General features: G+C 46.5%; 1 protein-coding gene across 2 annotated transcripts in view; it reads left to right on the top strand.

Moving 5' to 3' along the window:
- The window catches only part of cfap52 (cilia and flagella associated protein 52), a 131,922-nt gene that overhangs the window by 6,930 nt on the left and 108,182 nt on the right, over window positions 1–16,810 (top strand). For both annotated transcript variants that reach the window (XM_070858184.1, XM_070858185.1), the window contains exon 2: window positions 2,363–2,562. In XM_070858184.1, the coding sequence (XP_070714285.1) occupies window positions 2,363–2,562 (200 nt within the window). The remainder of the gene's footprint in view (window positions 1–2,362; window positions 2,563–16,810) is intronic.

Here is a 16,810-nt window from a genome sequence, read left to right as displayed (position 1 = left end):
CATCTCAGCACAACCCCAGCCCGGCACGAGGTTGAAAAGGCCATCCAACAACTGAAGAACAAGACGACATCAGGAGCAGACGGAATCCTCACCGAAGCACTAAAACATGGCGGAGAAGCACTATTGGCGCAGATTCATGACCTCATCTCTCTTATCTGGAAGGAGGAGAGCATGCCAGGAGATCTCAGATGCTGTAATTGTGACCATCTTCAAGAATGGTGACAAGTCCGACTGCGGTAACTACAGCGGAGACTCCCTGTTGTCGACCACCAGGAAAGTCATTGCAAAAATCCTCCTCAATCGTCTTCTCCATGTGGCTGAAGAACTCCTCCCAGAGTCACAATGCGGATTCCGCTCACTAAAGAGCACAATGGACATTGATCTTCACCGCACAACAAATACAAGAGAAATGCAGGGAACAGCACCAACCCTTGTACATGGCCTTCTTTGACCTCACAAAGGCCTTCGACACTGTCAACCATAAGGGATTATGGAGCGTCCTCCTCAGACTCACCTGCCCTCAAAAATTTGTCACCATCCTCTGCCTGCTCCACGATGACATGCAAGCCATGATCCTGACCAACAGATCCACCACAGACCCATTCCACGATCGGACCGGGGTCAAGCAAGGCTGTGTCATCGCACCAACGCTCTTCTCGATCTTCCTTGCTGCAATGCTCCATCTCACCCTCAGCAAGCTCCTTGCTGGAATGGAGCTAAATTACAGGACAAATGTGAATCTGTTCAACCTCCGCCACTTCCAGGCCAGATCCAAGGTTGTCCCATCCTCTGTCATTGAATTACAGTATGCAGATGATGCTTGCTTCTGCGCACACTCGGAGGCCGAACTACAAGCCACCGTAAACACCTTCACTGAGGTGTACAAGAGCATGGACCTGACACTAAACATTCGTAAGACAAAGGTCCTCTACCAACCTGCCCCTGCCACACAACACTGCCCCCTGGTTATCAAAATCCACGACAAGGCCTTGGACAACGTGGACCATTTTGCACCTTGGGAGCCTACTGTTAACAAGGGCAAACATCGCCGACAAGGTCCAACACCGCCTTCAGTGTGCCAGTGCAGCTTTCGGTCTCCGAAGGAAAAGAGTGTTTGAAGACCAGGACTTCAAACCTAGCACCAAGCTCGTGGTCTACAGAGCGGTGGTGATACCTGCCCTCCTATATGGCTCAGAGACATGGACTATGTACAGCAGAAGCCTCAAAACACTGGAGAAGTATCACCAACGCTGCCTCCGCAAGATCCTGCAAATCCATTGGCAGGATAGGTGCACCAACATCGGTGTCCTCGCTCAGGCCAATATCCCCAGCATCGAAGCACTGACCACGCTTGATCAGCTCTGCTGGACGGGCCACATCGCCCGCATGCCTGACTCGAGACTCCCAAAACAAACGCTCTTCTCGGAGCTCCAACACAGCAAGCGAGCCCGAGGTGGGCAGAGGAAACGCTTCAAGGACACCCTCAAAGCCTCCTTGAAAAAATGTAGCATCCCCACTGACACCTAGGAATCCTGGCCCAAGAGCACCCAAAGTGGAGGAAAAACATCCGGGGAGGTGCTGAACACCTCGGGTCTCTTCGCTGAGAGCAAGCTGAAGCCAAGCATTGACAGCAGAAGGAGCGCGCAGCAACCCAGGCACCCCACCCACCCATTCCTTCCTTCAACCACTGTCTGCCCCACCTGTGACAGAGACTGTAGGTCCCGCATTGGACTCTTCAGTCACCTGAGAACTCATTTTTAATGTGGAAGCAAGTCATCCTCGACTCCGTGGAACTGCCTAAGAAGAAGATCTTCAGGACAGGGGGATGAATGGACAAATCTACCTGAAAAAAGATGAAAAGGTATGGTATCAGATATTAACAAGTTTAAAATGCCTTCCTTTGCCAGGCCATTTGGAATTGGTGGCTCACCTTCTGATGAATCGGATGTAATGCTGTGTCTACTGCTTTTTGCAATCATTTTTTATTAACACGCAGTAAAAAAATTAATAATTTTTTCTTTCATTTTTGACTGTTGTTAGACCACTTCATATATTTTATTGTGTGTTGATGTTTCTATAAAATTGTTAATAGTTTATAATAGTACAGATTTATTGAGAAATGTCTAGGCCCACCATATATTAGCATTGTGTGTTCTGCATACAGTGTTCTGTGGTGGAACGATACAAGATAAGTGACAATACAACTGTGTATATTTACGTGGATAAGCCACTGCACAATGGTTAAAGCATTCACTGATTTGAGAGCATAGTACAATGCAAAATATAGCATTTCATTAAATACTAGAATTCTTAAATTCTGGTGTAGATTGAACTCTGTGAGACTGTATTTCTGTGTTTATAGGTAAAGTGCCTTTTGGCTTATCCGTGCATCCTGACGGTGAAAATATAATTTACCCTCTGGGATGTACAGCTATCATACAAAATCTGAACGATAGCCAACAAGCCTTCCTGGAAAGCCATACCAACAATATCTCCTTCATTACGGTTAGTAAGAGTGGGAAATATATTGCCACAGGACAGGTCACTTATATGGGTTTCAAGGTAAGAAAAATGTATCATTTTACAGATTTTACCCTGAGAAAAATAGTGCATGTTTAGAATATTAAGCACTTGAAATTCAGATTTTTTCTCTTTACTAGACAGCATTATATAAAATAACTGGTATTTAAACTGTTTGCAAGACAAAAATATGAAGGGGATTTGTGTGCAAGGGTTACCAAGTCTGTGAAGGCCCTGAATAATAAGTAAACTATTCTCCTCCCCATGATGATTTCTGTGAAATTCAAATAATAAAAAGTAAACATCTAGAATTTTGAGATGTTCAGGGAAGGGAGAAGAAAGGAAAGCAATTGCAAAACTACAGAATATTTCATAGGCTCAATTTTCCCCAGTGATTCGCGCTGCTTTTTTTGGCCTAAATTAAAAAATCCATGTTTCCCCAAAGATGGCCAATGTAACTCAGTAACGATTTTTTTAAGTTAGGTTTTTTTTGCGTCATAGGGGGCGTAACCTGATGTCTGCACCAGTTTTTCACATTTACGCAAGTTTGGTCAACTTACAGTTCTCCTAGGACGGCATATGTGACCACTCCCAAAAAATCTTCTGGGCACTTAAGAAAAACCAGCGCACATTAAGAATTAGGCGCAGAAAGACGCCATTGTTTTTATGCGAAGTTTTGTAGGGAGTCAAGAACACATTAGATATGCATTATCAAACTTAATTTTTTTCCAACTGAAAACGCAGGAAATGGAAGTTGAATTCCTTAAGTTTTCATTTTTTTTTAAACTGACACGCCACCACCGAACATCTCCTTACCAGGCTCGAGGGTCGGAGCGTCGGCCGGCAGAATCGGTCCCTCACCCAGACACAGAGGCTCAGGGCTCGGCTTCAAAAGAAACCCGGGGGTGCTGTGGAAGGCGAACGGAAGGCATGAGAAACCTACACAACGCATCAAATGAAGCCCGGTAAGGGGGGGTGGCGGTGCACGAGTTTCACGATCATTGCGCCTGCTCAAACCTGGGTGTGGTCCATACTATGGCGTCAACCTTGGGAAGAGAGAACAAAGAATCTTGTCCTGCCTGCCATTTTGAGCTTCTTGCAAAGGTACAATTTAATCATGGGGGCAATACTGATAATACCATACCTCGTGCAAGCCTTCTGCATGATGATGCTGCGGAGGAGACAATTGATTCGGCATCATCGCATGAGGAACCTGGGCAGGAGGCCTTACCCAATTCGGGTATATTGAGACAGGCGTTCATACCTGCACCCGAGTGATGCAGACTGCGTGAGAAGTCTGCGTTTCCGCAAAGAAATTGTAACTGAGATCTGAGTTAGTAAAAGCAGACCTGCAACATAGAAGCGTCAGGAGGACTGCTTTGTCAGTTGAAGTGAAGGTTACAGCTGCACTTTCATTCTATGCATCTGGATTGTTCCAGACCACAACTAGGGACGTGTGCACCATTTCTCAACGTGCAACACATATCTGCATTCGACAGGTGACTGCTGCACTATATGCCCGGAGGAATGACTACATAAAATTCCCCATGACCGCCCAGGCAATGCGTGAAAGGGCTGTGGGCTTCTCCAGGATTGCTAGCTTCCCAAAGGTACAGGGCTGCATTGATTGTATCCACATCACCTTGCGAGCACCTTTGGAGGATTCCGAGATGTACAGGAACAGAAAAGGCTTCCACTCTGTTAATGTGCAACTCGTGTGCGACAGCATGTGTCCCATCATGTCAGTTGATGCAAGATACCCTGGTAGCACCCATGATGCATTCATCCTACGCGCCAGCGTTATATCTGCCATGTTTCAGTAGCAGTCAGAAGGGCAGAGCTGGCTACTGGGAGACAAAGGGTATGGCCTCACCACCTGGCTCATGACGCCCCTACGCGTAATCCGGACCGAAGCTGACCGGGAATACAACATGTCGCACCTTGCGATACGCAGCATAATAGAGAGGACTATAGACATCTTGAAACAGCATTTCCGATGCCTGGACCATTCCGGAGGCTACTTGCAATACTCCCCTGTGATTGTCAGTCAGTTCACTGTTGTGTGCTGCATGCTGCATAACTTAGCCATCATGAGGCAGCAGCAGCTGGTAGCAGAAGACCAACCTGAGATGAGAGTGGCTGACGATGAGGAGGAAGATGAAGCCATGCAACTACCTGAACTCGGAGCACGACGGCGGAGGTGGCTAGACCGTTGTGCCCCTTTAACGATTGCTCGAGCCTTACGCTAGCAGCTCATCCATGAACACTTTGCTGCCTGAAGGCTCAGCGGCAACTATTCAAAATGGACCATGTTTACTGTTTGGACCTGTTCTGTAATGTTGAGTTGTGTTGATGGAACAAATAATGGAAATGATTCTTCTTTACTTCTAAAAGTTGTGTTAATAATGGAATAAATAATGGAAATTATTCAGTTATAATTTAAAATATATTTTATTCAAAAAAATTTAACACTTGTCTGTACTTAACTTAACTAAAAATATTCTTGTATCAAACTTTAAAGATTTCAGTTAAAATCACTTACAAACTTTTAAACTTGTAAATTTACATAACTTACAAAAAACTTTTAATTTGAGAACAGTTACAGCAGTAACAATAATAACAACAATAACAGCAGCAAAGAAAGGCTGCACCCATCTCTGCTCCTTATTCTAAGACCGCCCGCTGCACTTAATCTTGGTGACTCCACCCCTGCCCGCAGGCATTGGCGCAGCATTTCTTGGGTTGATACCAAGCTTATTCTTTCAAACATCTTGGATAATGCGTACTCCTTGATGGGGGGTGGGGGGGCGGGGGCAGGCGATAATGTGGAAGGCCCGGCTTGGGCCCCTTCAGAGGCTGGTCTGGGGATTGGAGAGGGAGTGGCAGTTGATTCTGTCAATGGGCACGGGGCTGGGCGTGTTCCCTTATTGCCGCAGCTAACTCCGACAGTCCCTCCCTCATGTGCCCTGACAGTGTCTCAACTACCTCCAACATTCCCTCCCTCATATTCGCCGAGAGTATCTCAGCTACCTGTCACATTCCCTCCCTTATGTTGACCAACAGTGTGTCAACTACCTTCAACATTCTCTTCCTCACGTGCCCTGCCAATGTCTCAACTACCTGCAACGTTCCCTTCCTCATGTTCACTGACAGCGCATCAGCTACCTGCGACATTCCCTTCCTCATGTGCACCGATTTGGATCAGCTGCCCGAGACATTCCCTCCCTCATGTTCCCGGACAGCGTTCCCATTTTTGGAGAGAGTGTTGTTACTCTCCCGACAGTCCTGATACCTCATCACCCACTCCACTGATGGTGTCCAGGAGTGCTCGTGTAAGGTCAATGCTCTCCACACTCATTGCCATTATATGAACCACATCTGTTGTATCCTGCACCTCAGGAGAGCGCTGTTGAGCTCTCCTTCCCCCTCCTCACCCTGGTATGGCTCGCTGCATCCCACTGGGACCCGCAGCCTCGGACGGTGGGACTCTGCGTGTGCCTCGCTACACCCCACTGGAATCCCCAGCCTCAGACTGTGGGAAACCATGGAATGTCCCAACAATATTCGTACCACTCAGGAAAGGGGCTGTCACCTCAATATACAACAGTGGGGACTTCATCCACCACCTTCCCCTCACCCCCATGTTCTTGGTCTGGAAGGTGGGATTGGAAGATGTTCTCCTCTTCCGCGTCTGAATCGTCGGAGTTGGCCTCAAGTTCTGCAAAATATAAGAACAGACAAATGGTTAGCAACAGAGGAGAGGGCAAGGTGGGTGGCATGAGTAGGCTCACACAGCGCAGGCAGCAGCGTCATTTGAAGGATCATGATGAATGATCTCACATTGCATCAACCGAAGCGTAGCTGACGGAGACATCCCCATGAACCGAAGCATGGCTAGCCCGTGCAGTACTTGACATTTAGCAAAGCCAGACTGTGGAATGTGCAGGACTTACCCTCTCCCTCGAGTGTGGGCCTAGCTTGTGCAGTGGTGGTTGCTTTTCTTTAGGCAGGACCCATCAAAGCAGCGACCCTGTCTTCCAAGTGTGTCAGTGGATGCAGATTTGCCGGGCCTCCTCCTGTTCGAGTTTGTTCCCTTTTGTTGTGTGCCACCTTCCTCTGCAAAGATGAAAATATAACTTTTTAGAGAAGGTGTCTTTCTGCTGGGTGGGACATATACAGATGGTCACATTTACAATTGCAATTCCAGTGAATAAATGAAAATATTACTTACACAAGTTGGTTCCAGCGTTTCTTCATTTCTTTTGGTGAAACTTTTATGTGACCTCTGCTGGTGCCCAGCTCGTGCCATCTGGCCTAGATTACAGTAACTAGTGCCTCCACTTCATCCTGTATCCTCGGAACGAATCTGCCAGATCATCTCACGTTGAGTCGAACATTAATGTTCCTTTCATAGTCCTTGAGCCACGTTGCATCTTGTACTGCAGCTCCGATTTTTCCAATGGGAATGAAAGTTCTCACACACAACTGGCTCTTTATAAATGGCCGAATGCAGACCGGGAGCTGTGCTGGACATACGCATCCATATCAATCACATCAAAAACATCCTTTATTGTTATGCATGTGCAGAAGGGGGGGGGCATCGATTTTTCAGCACAGACATTAAGCTCCACCCCCTGAAGCTAAAGGACAGGCTGCGTGACGCCAATTTCAAAAAATATAACTGGGAAACTTGCTACTTATTTTTTTGGAGTAGTCGGGGCAAAAAAAAAAACGGGCGTAACTCTGGCTATCTGCCAAAAAACGGCATTGGGGAAAATTGAGCCCACTGTCTTGAGTAGTTTCAACGTCATTAAAATTATTTCCTCTTACTTTTGGTTTTGCCACAGAAAGGCTAAAATGCAGAGCAAGAATAATTAAATGTATTGCACTAGAACTGTCCCTCTCCGGTGGTTGAAAAGTGCTATCATTGAGATTTTTGCATTCAGTGACTCCCAACTCTTGGGTGAATGACGTTGGCAGAGAAATGAACGCTTTTGATTGGGGAAAGGTAAAAAAAAAGTACATAACAAAGCTAATGGTCGAGTTCATATATGACCAGTTAATGTATGATGAATGGTACACTATTGCTTAATCAGATGTAGCATTTGTATTTAAAAACACAAAACTGCTCTTGTTAAAGGCTACACATGGTGTACAGTGTTTAATCCACAAGTGCAAATTCCAAAAGATTCGATGTTGACACAAATTGGTAGCACAAATTAAAACTTTATTTCTTGATTTCTTTTCAGTACAAGCAAGGATCAACTGGGGCAAAATTCGGGTATGTTACGCCTCCCGTTAACACCCGCTGCAGGGGCGGGGCGCTAACGGGGCACAAATTAGTTTTCGCCCAGGCGCAGTGAGAACAGCGTCTCCCGCTAAATTGGGCAGGGATTTTGCCTATACATTAACGGGTAGCCACCCGCTTGACTGCGCCCGCCGATGACATCGTCGCCATGCACTGCGTACCGTTACAGCCCCGGAAAATAAATTCGGTCGCCCTTCCTGACAACGACAGCTTCAGCTGTCGAGCTTCAGTCGGGAGTCGGCTGGAGGAGTGCTATTTAAAGGCTCCAGCTTTAGAAATAATTTTTATCGGCCATTACTGTTTGCAGCTTACTAACACATAGGCAGACTGGCTGTTGACAGATTTCAGCGATTTTCAGTTGAAGAAGTGTTCTGCCTCTTAACCATTCCTACGTTTCATTGAGGGCAGATTTGAAACAACAACATGTATATCGTTTCATAGGGGCTGTGTTGGCACTCGACCTCCTGCTGCGACGTCACCATTGGAGGCTCCTTCGGCAGGGAGAAAGGCATGGAGAAAGACAAGGAGAAATGCAGGGAGAAAGTTAGCAAAATGTGGCCGGAAGGAGGAGGCCCAACAGGGCTGGCAACAGGAGACTTTACCCTCCCAGGATATTCCGGCAGCAGTTCTCCTGCATCAATTTCACTGAGGAAGAGTGTGTTCAAAGGCTGCGCTTCAACAAGGACGTGGTCACAGAGCTCTGCCATCTGCTGCAACAAGACCTCGAGTCTCAGACCAGGGTTAGGACAGCACTTTCAATGGCAGTCAAGGACACCATCCCACTCAATTTCTAAACCAGCGTATCCTTGCAGCGTGCAACATGAGACATCTCCAACATCTCCCAGTTTGCCGTCCTTTGCTCCATCCGCAAGGTCATAGACGCTCTGTACAGAAGGAGAAGGGAATACATTTCCTTCCCCATGATCAAAACCATGATCCAAGGACTAAACAGTGGCACAATTGAGGAACAGTGGAGGACTTTTAAGGAGCTCTTTCATAATGCGCAACAAAAATATATTCCAGTGAAAAAGAAGGGCGGCAAGAGAAGAGATAACCAGCCGTAGATAACCAAGGAAATAAAGGAAAGTATCAAATCAAAGACCAATGTGTATAAGGTGGCCAAGGTTAGTGGGAAACTAGAGGATTGGGAAAATTTTAAGCAACAGCAAAGAATGACTAAAAAAGCAATAAAGAAAGGGAAGATAGATTCCGAAGGTAAACTTGCGCAAAACATAAAAACAGATAGTAACAGCTTTTACAGATATATAAAACGGAAAAGAGTGACTAAAGTAAATGTTGGTCCCTTAGAAGATGAAAAGGGGGATTTAATAATGGGAAATGTGGAAATGGCTGAGACCTTAAACAATTATTTTGCTTCCGTCTTCACAGTGGAAGACACAAAAACCATGCCAAAAATTGCTGGTCATAGGAATGTGGGAAGGGAGGACCTTGAGATGATCACTATCACTAGGGAGGTAGTGCTGGACAGACTAATGGGACTGAAGGTAGACAAGTCCCCTGGTCCTGATGAAATGCATCCCAGGGTATTAAAAGAGATGGCGGAAGTTATAGCAGATGCATTCGTTATAATCTACCAAAATTCTCTGGATTCTGGGGAGGTATCAGCAGATTGGAAAGCAGCTAATGTAACGCCTCCGTTTAAAAAAGGGGGCAGGCAAAAGGCAGGTAACTATAGGCCGGTTAGTTTAACATCTGTAGTGGGGAAAATGCTTGAAACTATCATTAAGGAAGAAATAGCGGGACATCTGGATAGCAATAGTGCAATCAAGCAGACGCAGCATGGATTCATGAAGGGGAAATCATGTTTAACTAACTTACTGGAATTCTTTGAGGATATAACGAGCATGGTGGATAGAGGTGTACCGATGGATGTGGTGTATTTAGATTTCCAAAAGGCATTCGATAAGGTGCCACACAAAAGGTTACTGCAGAAGATAAAGGTACGCGGAGTCAGAGGAAATGTATTAGCATGGATAGAGAATTGGCTGGCGAACAGAAAGCAGAGAGTCGGGATAAATGAGTCCTTTTCCGGTTAGTGGTGTGCCACAGGGATCAGTGCTGGGACCACAACTGTTTGCAATATACATAGATGACCTAGAAGAGGGGACAGAGTGTAGTGCAACAAAATTTGCAGATGACACTAAGATTAGTGGGAAAGCGGGTTGTGTAGAGGACTGAGAGGCTGCAAGGAGATTTGGATAGGTTAAGCGAATGGGCTAAGGTTTGGCAGATGGAATACAATGTCGGAAAGTGTGAGGTCATCAACCTTGGGGGGAAAAAAAACAGTAAAAGGGAATATTATTTGAATGGGGAGAAATTACAACATGCTGTGGTGCAGAGGGACCTGGGGGTCCTTGTGCATGAATCCCAAAAGGTTAGTTTGCAGGTGCAGCAGGTAATCAGGAAGGCAAATGGAATGTTGGCCTTCATTGCGAAAGGGATGGAGTACAAAAGCAGGGAGGTGTTGCTGCAACTGTATAAGGTATTGGTAAGGCTGCACCTGGAGTACTGCGTGCAGTTTTGGTCACCTTACTTAAGGAAGGATATACTAGCTTTGGAAGGGGTACAGAGACGATTAACTAGGCTGATTCGAGAAATGAGGGGGTTAACTTATGATGATAGATTGAGTAGACTGGGTCTTTACTCGTTGGAGTTCAGAAGGATGAGGGGTGATCTTATAGAAACATTTAAAATCATGAAAGGGATAGACAAGATAGAGGCAGAGAGGTTGTTTCCATTGGTGGGGGAGACTAGAACTAGGGGGCACAGCCTCAAAATACGGAGGAGCCAATTTAAAATCGAGTTGAGAAAGAATTTCTTCTCCCAGAGGGTTGTGAATCTGTGGAATTCTCTGCCCAAGGAAGCAGTTGAGGCTGGCTCATTGAATGTTTTCAAGTCAAAGATAGATAGATTTTTAAGCAATAAGGGAATTAAGGGTAATGGGGAGAGGGCGGGTAAGTGGAGCTGAGTCCACGACCAGATCAGCCATGATCTTGTTGAATGGCGGAGCAGGCTCGAGGGGCTAGATGGCCTACTCCTGTTCCTAATTCTTATGTTCTTATGATCTTATCAGAGAGGATCAGCTGGAGCGTGCATGTGGCTTTAGGAGGATAGCGGGCTTCCCCATGGTGCAGGGTGCTATTGACTACAACCACGTCCCTTTGCGAGCACGGTATAACAAAAAAAAACTTAAGAAATAGGAGCAGGAGTAGGCCATCTGGCCCCTTGAGCCTGCTCCACCATTCAATAAGATCATGGCTGATCTGATTCCTGAGGTATTCCGTAACCGCAAAGGCTACCACTCACTGAATGTGCAGTTGGTGTGTGACCACAAAAGCAGAGTCCTCACTGTCAATGCCCGCTATCCTGACAGCAGCCACGATGCATTCATCCTGCGCCAGACCGGTGTGCCAGCTCTCTTCCAGCCACCACATCAGCTTGCGGCTGGCTGCTCGGAGACAAGGGCTATCCGCTCTCCACCTGGCTCATGACTGCCCTCTGCAACCCCACCACTCCTGCGCAGCACCCTCATATAATGAGAGCTATGCCGCCACCAGGAACATCACTGCCACCAGGCATAGCTCCACCACCTCAGGAGGAGGAGGAGGAGCAGGAGACGGAAGAAGTGGAAGAGGACGAAGGGGAGCAGGAGCAGCAACGGAGGAGGCAGCACTTAATCGCAACTCAGCAAAGGCAGTCCGCGACCGTCTCATCGGACTTCGGTTCCAGTGAATTCCATCCCACTTCCCGGTTCCTCTGGACGTGTCCATCACCACATCAGTTTGCCCTTCCATACCAAAGCTCCAAAACTGAAATGAGGGACACGAGCAAAGATGAAACATTCCAATTAAAATTTATGTCATAACATTTAAGAGTATCATAAAGAACAAAATGTATTTAAGAGTCACCCTTGTGAATTTTGTTATATCTCCCTCTTTGGTTTAACTATTCAACAGCTCCTCCGCAGAGTGTCCCGTGTGGCTGCAGCACGGTTGGTGGAAAGCTGTTGTGTGTCAGGGCAAGAGACTACAGATGGCATTGTAAGACGCCCTCGATCAGCTCTGGGCCTGGAAGACCCGGGTGTAGACTGCACTGCCTCAGGTTGGGCGGTGGTAGTCTGGGCTGGCTGGGTGACCGACAGTGACAATTGCAATGGCAGAGTGGCAATGGTGGGATCAAGAATGCTGTCATCCTGAGAGGACAGCAGTTCCTGCTCCACTGACGCACTGCCACTCCCCCGTGCAGCACCTCAGTATCCCCACCAATCTGTTGGAGCACAGATTGGTGGGCTGCTGCAACTGGTGGACTGTGGTGGACCCAGCTGCGATGGCAACAGTTAGAGCACACATGGCATCTATTGTGTCCTAGCACAGATGAGACTGCACATAGGGAGGTTAAAGTAACAGTGACCTCAGTCTTTATTAAAACACTCCAGAGTGAGGAACAGGCCTTAGGGGCCGGCTTATATACAGTGCTCCCAAGGGATGCTGGGATCCCTTGGGACTTCAGGGGATGCACTCCCTGGTGGCGGAACATGGGCGTGTATGCTTTACAGATACACAACAGCATCCAACTGAGATTGCAGAAGAACAGTCTGAAACTCGATGCCTGCAGTCATTAACTGCATGACACCAAGATGTCGTATGGCATCCAGCTGAGACTGCATGAGAGCAGTCTAAGATTCGATGCCACCAACCATTGTCTGCATTACAGCACCAAGATGTTGTGTTGCTTCCACCTGTGCTGCAATGGAAGCTGCCACATCGCCCATGACACGCGTCATGAGGTCTGGATCCGCACGGTCTCTCTGGGAGTCTACCATTGTCTGCAGACTGAAAAAGATGGGCTCCGTAGCAAAGAGGCCCTTGGGCACCCTTGCCATTGCATCTATCATGTCAGAGTGCATGGCCATCACCCTTCTTGTAAATGTCACCCCATCGAGGTCATTATCTGAATCCTCTGCAGAACTCGCACACGAACTCTCCCTCCAGGGAGCTGGCTCTCGAGGTACCCTTTCCCATTGACCTTGCTGCAGCCTGCTAGGCCCCAGTGCATCACCCAGTGCGGATCCCTCTGCTAAGCTAACCTCCAGTGTCAGTCTCTGGGCATGTGGGTGAGTGATGCAATTACACAGTGCTTGGATCCTCCTCCTCCTCCTCCTCCTCCTCCTCTTCTTCTTCTTCCTGTGCTGGGAGGGGCTCAGGCACAGGTGGCACATCTGCTTGCTGATTATCTGGAAGCATAAATGACTTGCGTTAAGGTGAGGGCAGAGGGGCAGGAATGGAGCAAGGAAGGCAGACAGTATCAGGAGCTGGAAAGTGATAAAGCCTTCTGGTTTAATGGGGAAATGGGATGAGAAAAGGAGAGGGGATAAAGATACTGTTGTTGCCACCAGTAGGGGCGACATCTCCACTGGCCACAGCGCCCACCAACTGCGGGTCAATGAGCCGTAGCACTAGTTCCTCCAGGTCAGTGAGCTCCTGCAGTTGAGGTTCACCCCCTCCAGTCCTCTGCTGCTCCCTCTTATTATGTGCCATATTGGCTTGAAATAAAAAGGAACTTGAGAGTCCAGCTTTGTATGTGGAAGATATGCCTGCCGTGGTTGAATAGCTGTGAATGTAGGCAAAGCACGAGAGGAGGATGTGAGTTTGAGTAGCTGCACATGTTTGGTGGGGGAGTGGTGATTTGCTCAGTGTGCACAGACAGAGGTTCAGAGGCTGGTGTGTAAGAGGTGTGGAAGCATGTACTCACCTTGACCACCTGTCAGAGATTGTTAAACTTCTTGCGGCACTGTCAGGTTCGTTTAACAACAGTGCTGGCCAACACCTTCTCGGCCACTTCTCTCCATATTGCCCTGAAGACCTGTGGCGATGGCCTCCTTCCAGATGCAGGGAACACCGATTCCCTCCTTCTCTCCAATGCCCCCACCAATGTCTCCAATGCCATATCATTAAAGCACGTGACCCTCTCCCTTCCAGCAGGATTTCCACCAGCCATCCCACAAAGATCTCTCAGTAGCTCAAAGGTCTCACTCAAGTGCAGCAATGCTGAAAATGAGCAGCTGCAGCTACATATTACCTCCCCTTTAAGAGCTGGAATCAACCAGTGTGAAGGATTGAAGGATGATTGCTGAATACAAGTCAGCTAAAATTGGATAGGGCTCTGCAATTAGCATCCCTGCAGCAGCACCCCACTGAGGTGATTAACACCTCATTTACTGCTCCCCTTTCTTCCAGGGGCACTAAAGCCCAATTTAACAGAAGTTAGCAATCGTTTGCACCTGGCACCAACTTTTCAAACTTTTAAAAGTTATTTTTTCCCCCAACATCCCTTACTGTGTCTTAAACGACTGTAACAAAGCATAAAGCATACTCATACTACCCAGTTCTGCCTTGGGTAAAAGTAGCAGTAGGAGTTGTCTGTACCATCTGGCACACTCCTCTGGGTCTGCTATTCTCGTCTCTAGGTGTCAGGCTCCAGTCTTTTATAATTAACTCTTCCTGGGATCTCCTTTTGATACCTTTTCTTTCCATTCAAACCTATGGAGGTTCCCTGAACCAATCACTGACATACTTAAACTTCTTTTCTATCCATAGGGTCTCCTGTGTCACCTGACCTTACCCAGGTTCAATCTTGTGTGGCTTCCCAAAGTAGCTAAGCTATTTTAAAAACAAAGGATAAGGCATTCATTTTGTAAGTTCTACGCAGGCCCCTTCCTTATCTGACTGTTTTGTTACCTTATCAGTCTGGTTTCTTCTGCTGTACAGTTAGCAGGCCATCTGTGCGTTATTATTTTCAATCTTCTATAGCCTTGTGATTTCCAAGGTCTCATACTGTTCAGTTTCAATGCTCTGTTGTCTATGTATGAAAGAGTGTGTGTTCTTGATTAGTCAGTTAAGTTAGCTTATTTTCCCATCTACCTTTTGTAATCTTTTATGATTGGTTACTTTGCCTTGTGAGCTAATTATGATTACATATATAAGTGTTTATATAAAGTAAGTATTAATAAGCAAATCAATGAGTTAATTAATAAGGCAATTAACTATAAACTCACATGGTGAGGTAAAAGACTTTGGTGAAGTAAAGCAACCCCAACTGTTCCATACTTCTCTGTCGCCTACCTTTACTCCTACTGTGCCCACTAGGGGCAAAACAGGCTAAGCTCCCTCCTGTTCCACTCATCCCAACCATCACTGTGCCCTTGGACACTGTTAGCAGATAAACAATCACTGCCCCTCTTCGCATGCTACTTCAGGATCCATACTGGAGAACAAAGATAACCCCTGGCTTCTTTTCTTCACAATCAACTGTCTGCTTAAACCCCTCTTCTCTGCCTCCTCCACTGTCACCTTCATCTCCAACAATGTGCAAGGAGCTCATGGAGTTCTTTTGTCACTAAGATTGAGACCATCTGTTCAGCTGCGCCTGCTGCTTCCCCACCAACCCAAACTCCCAACCCTCCTTGCCCTAGCTCTGAAGCCATGTCTTTCTCCAGTTTCTCTCATATCTCATACCACTTCTGTGCTCATTTTCCTCTCTTGACCCAATTTCCAATAAACTGCTGACCATCCTTTCTGGGCCCCATACTAGCTAATGTTAAAGTGAGAAGGACAGGTCATATCCCTTTTGCTTTCAGAAGTGTCGTCATCACCCCCATCTTTAATATCCTTGCCTAACAACTTTTGATCTAATTGAATGGTGAAACAGGCTCGAGGGGATCAATGGAATACTCCTGTTCCTATGTTCCTATGCTCAAAAAATCCATTGTTGGCCTCTCTGTTCTTGCAAACTACTGGCCCATCTCTAACCGGTATTTCCTATCTAAATTTCTTGAACATGTTGTTGCTTCCCAAATCCATGCCGATCTTTCCTACAATTTCATATTTGAATCATTCGCATCGGGTTTCTATCCCTGCCGCAGCAGTGAAACAGCCGTGATCAAAGTCACAATGACTTCTGAGACCGTGACTATTGTGCCGTTTGCCTCCTTATCCTCCCCAGTCTCTCTCTAGCCTTTGAGTTGTCATTCTAGAATACACCTTGATTGAAAATCATGTCCAACCAGATCATTAGAAGAGTAATGGAGGCATAGAACATGTGATTCCTACAGACCAATCAAATTGTAAAAGACAATGCTCACCCCAAACATTAACCAGATCGCTAGAAGAGGAAACTCATTCAGTTTCACTTAAAAAAAAAATAATGGCCCAGATTTTGCGGCTGGTACTGCCGCCATACCTCCTTTCAAATCCACCGCAAGTTCGGGATTTCCGCCTGCACTTGTGCATTCACAGAATCCAGAAATTGCGATCTGTCAATGTATACGTTGACAGGATATCTCCATGGGCCACGAAAAAGCAATCGCTGGCACAGAGGTGTGCTATTTGCCCACCGACTGGCCAGCAATTGCACACTGAAATGTTACGGTTGATGCAAACTGGCACAAGGCCTGTTTGCATCAGGTAAGGGGATATCTAAGTCATTAATTAAACATTTTCAGATCATAAATTATACACATACACGGTATCAAATGAATTTCTGCAAATCTTAGCCAGATTACAGTTTGAATGATATCTAAAATTATTATCAAAAAATTAAATTTTTTAGTGAGGTTGGTGGAATGAAGGTAATTACAAATAAAATTCCAATACGGTAAATTGTAATTGGATCAGATTTCAGGATTCCATTGCATCTCATTATGGGATTCCCTTCCGAAATGATTAAAATCTAATTCTGCTTTGTGATTGGAGGATCGGGCCTACATGATCCCAGGTACGCTTCTGCTCCACCTGTGTCCCTGGGATCCGTGGGCCATGACATTACCCTCTGCCTCGCAGCCTCAGAGCTCAACTCTTCGCAGTCTCGCTGCAACCCGCGTCTTTCTTTCGCGGGTCGGAGACGTACTCCGGAGATACAATTTTTGGCCCAATATGTAGCTTAGATTATACCTCAGTATTGATG

Source organism: Pristiophorus japonicus, chromosome 16, assembly GCF_044704955.1.
Source record: "Pristiophorus japonicus isolate sPriJap1 chromosome 16, sPriJap1.hap1, whole genome shotgun sequence".
In the NCBI taxonomy this organism is placed as follows: domain Eukaryota; kingdom Metazoa; phylum Chordata; class Chondrichthyes; family Pristiophoridae; genus Pristiophorus; species Pristiophorus japonicus.
This window is presented reverse-complemented; position numbering and strand designations above follow the sequence as displayed.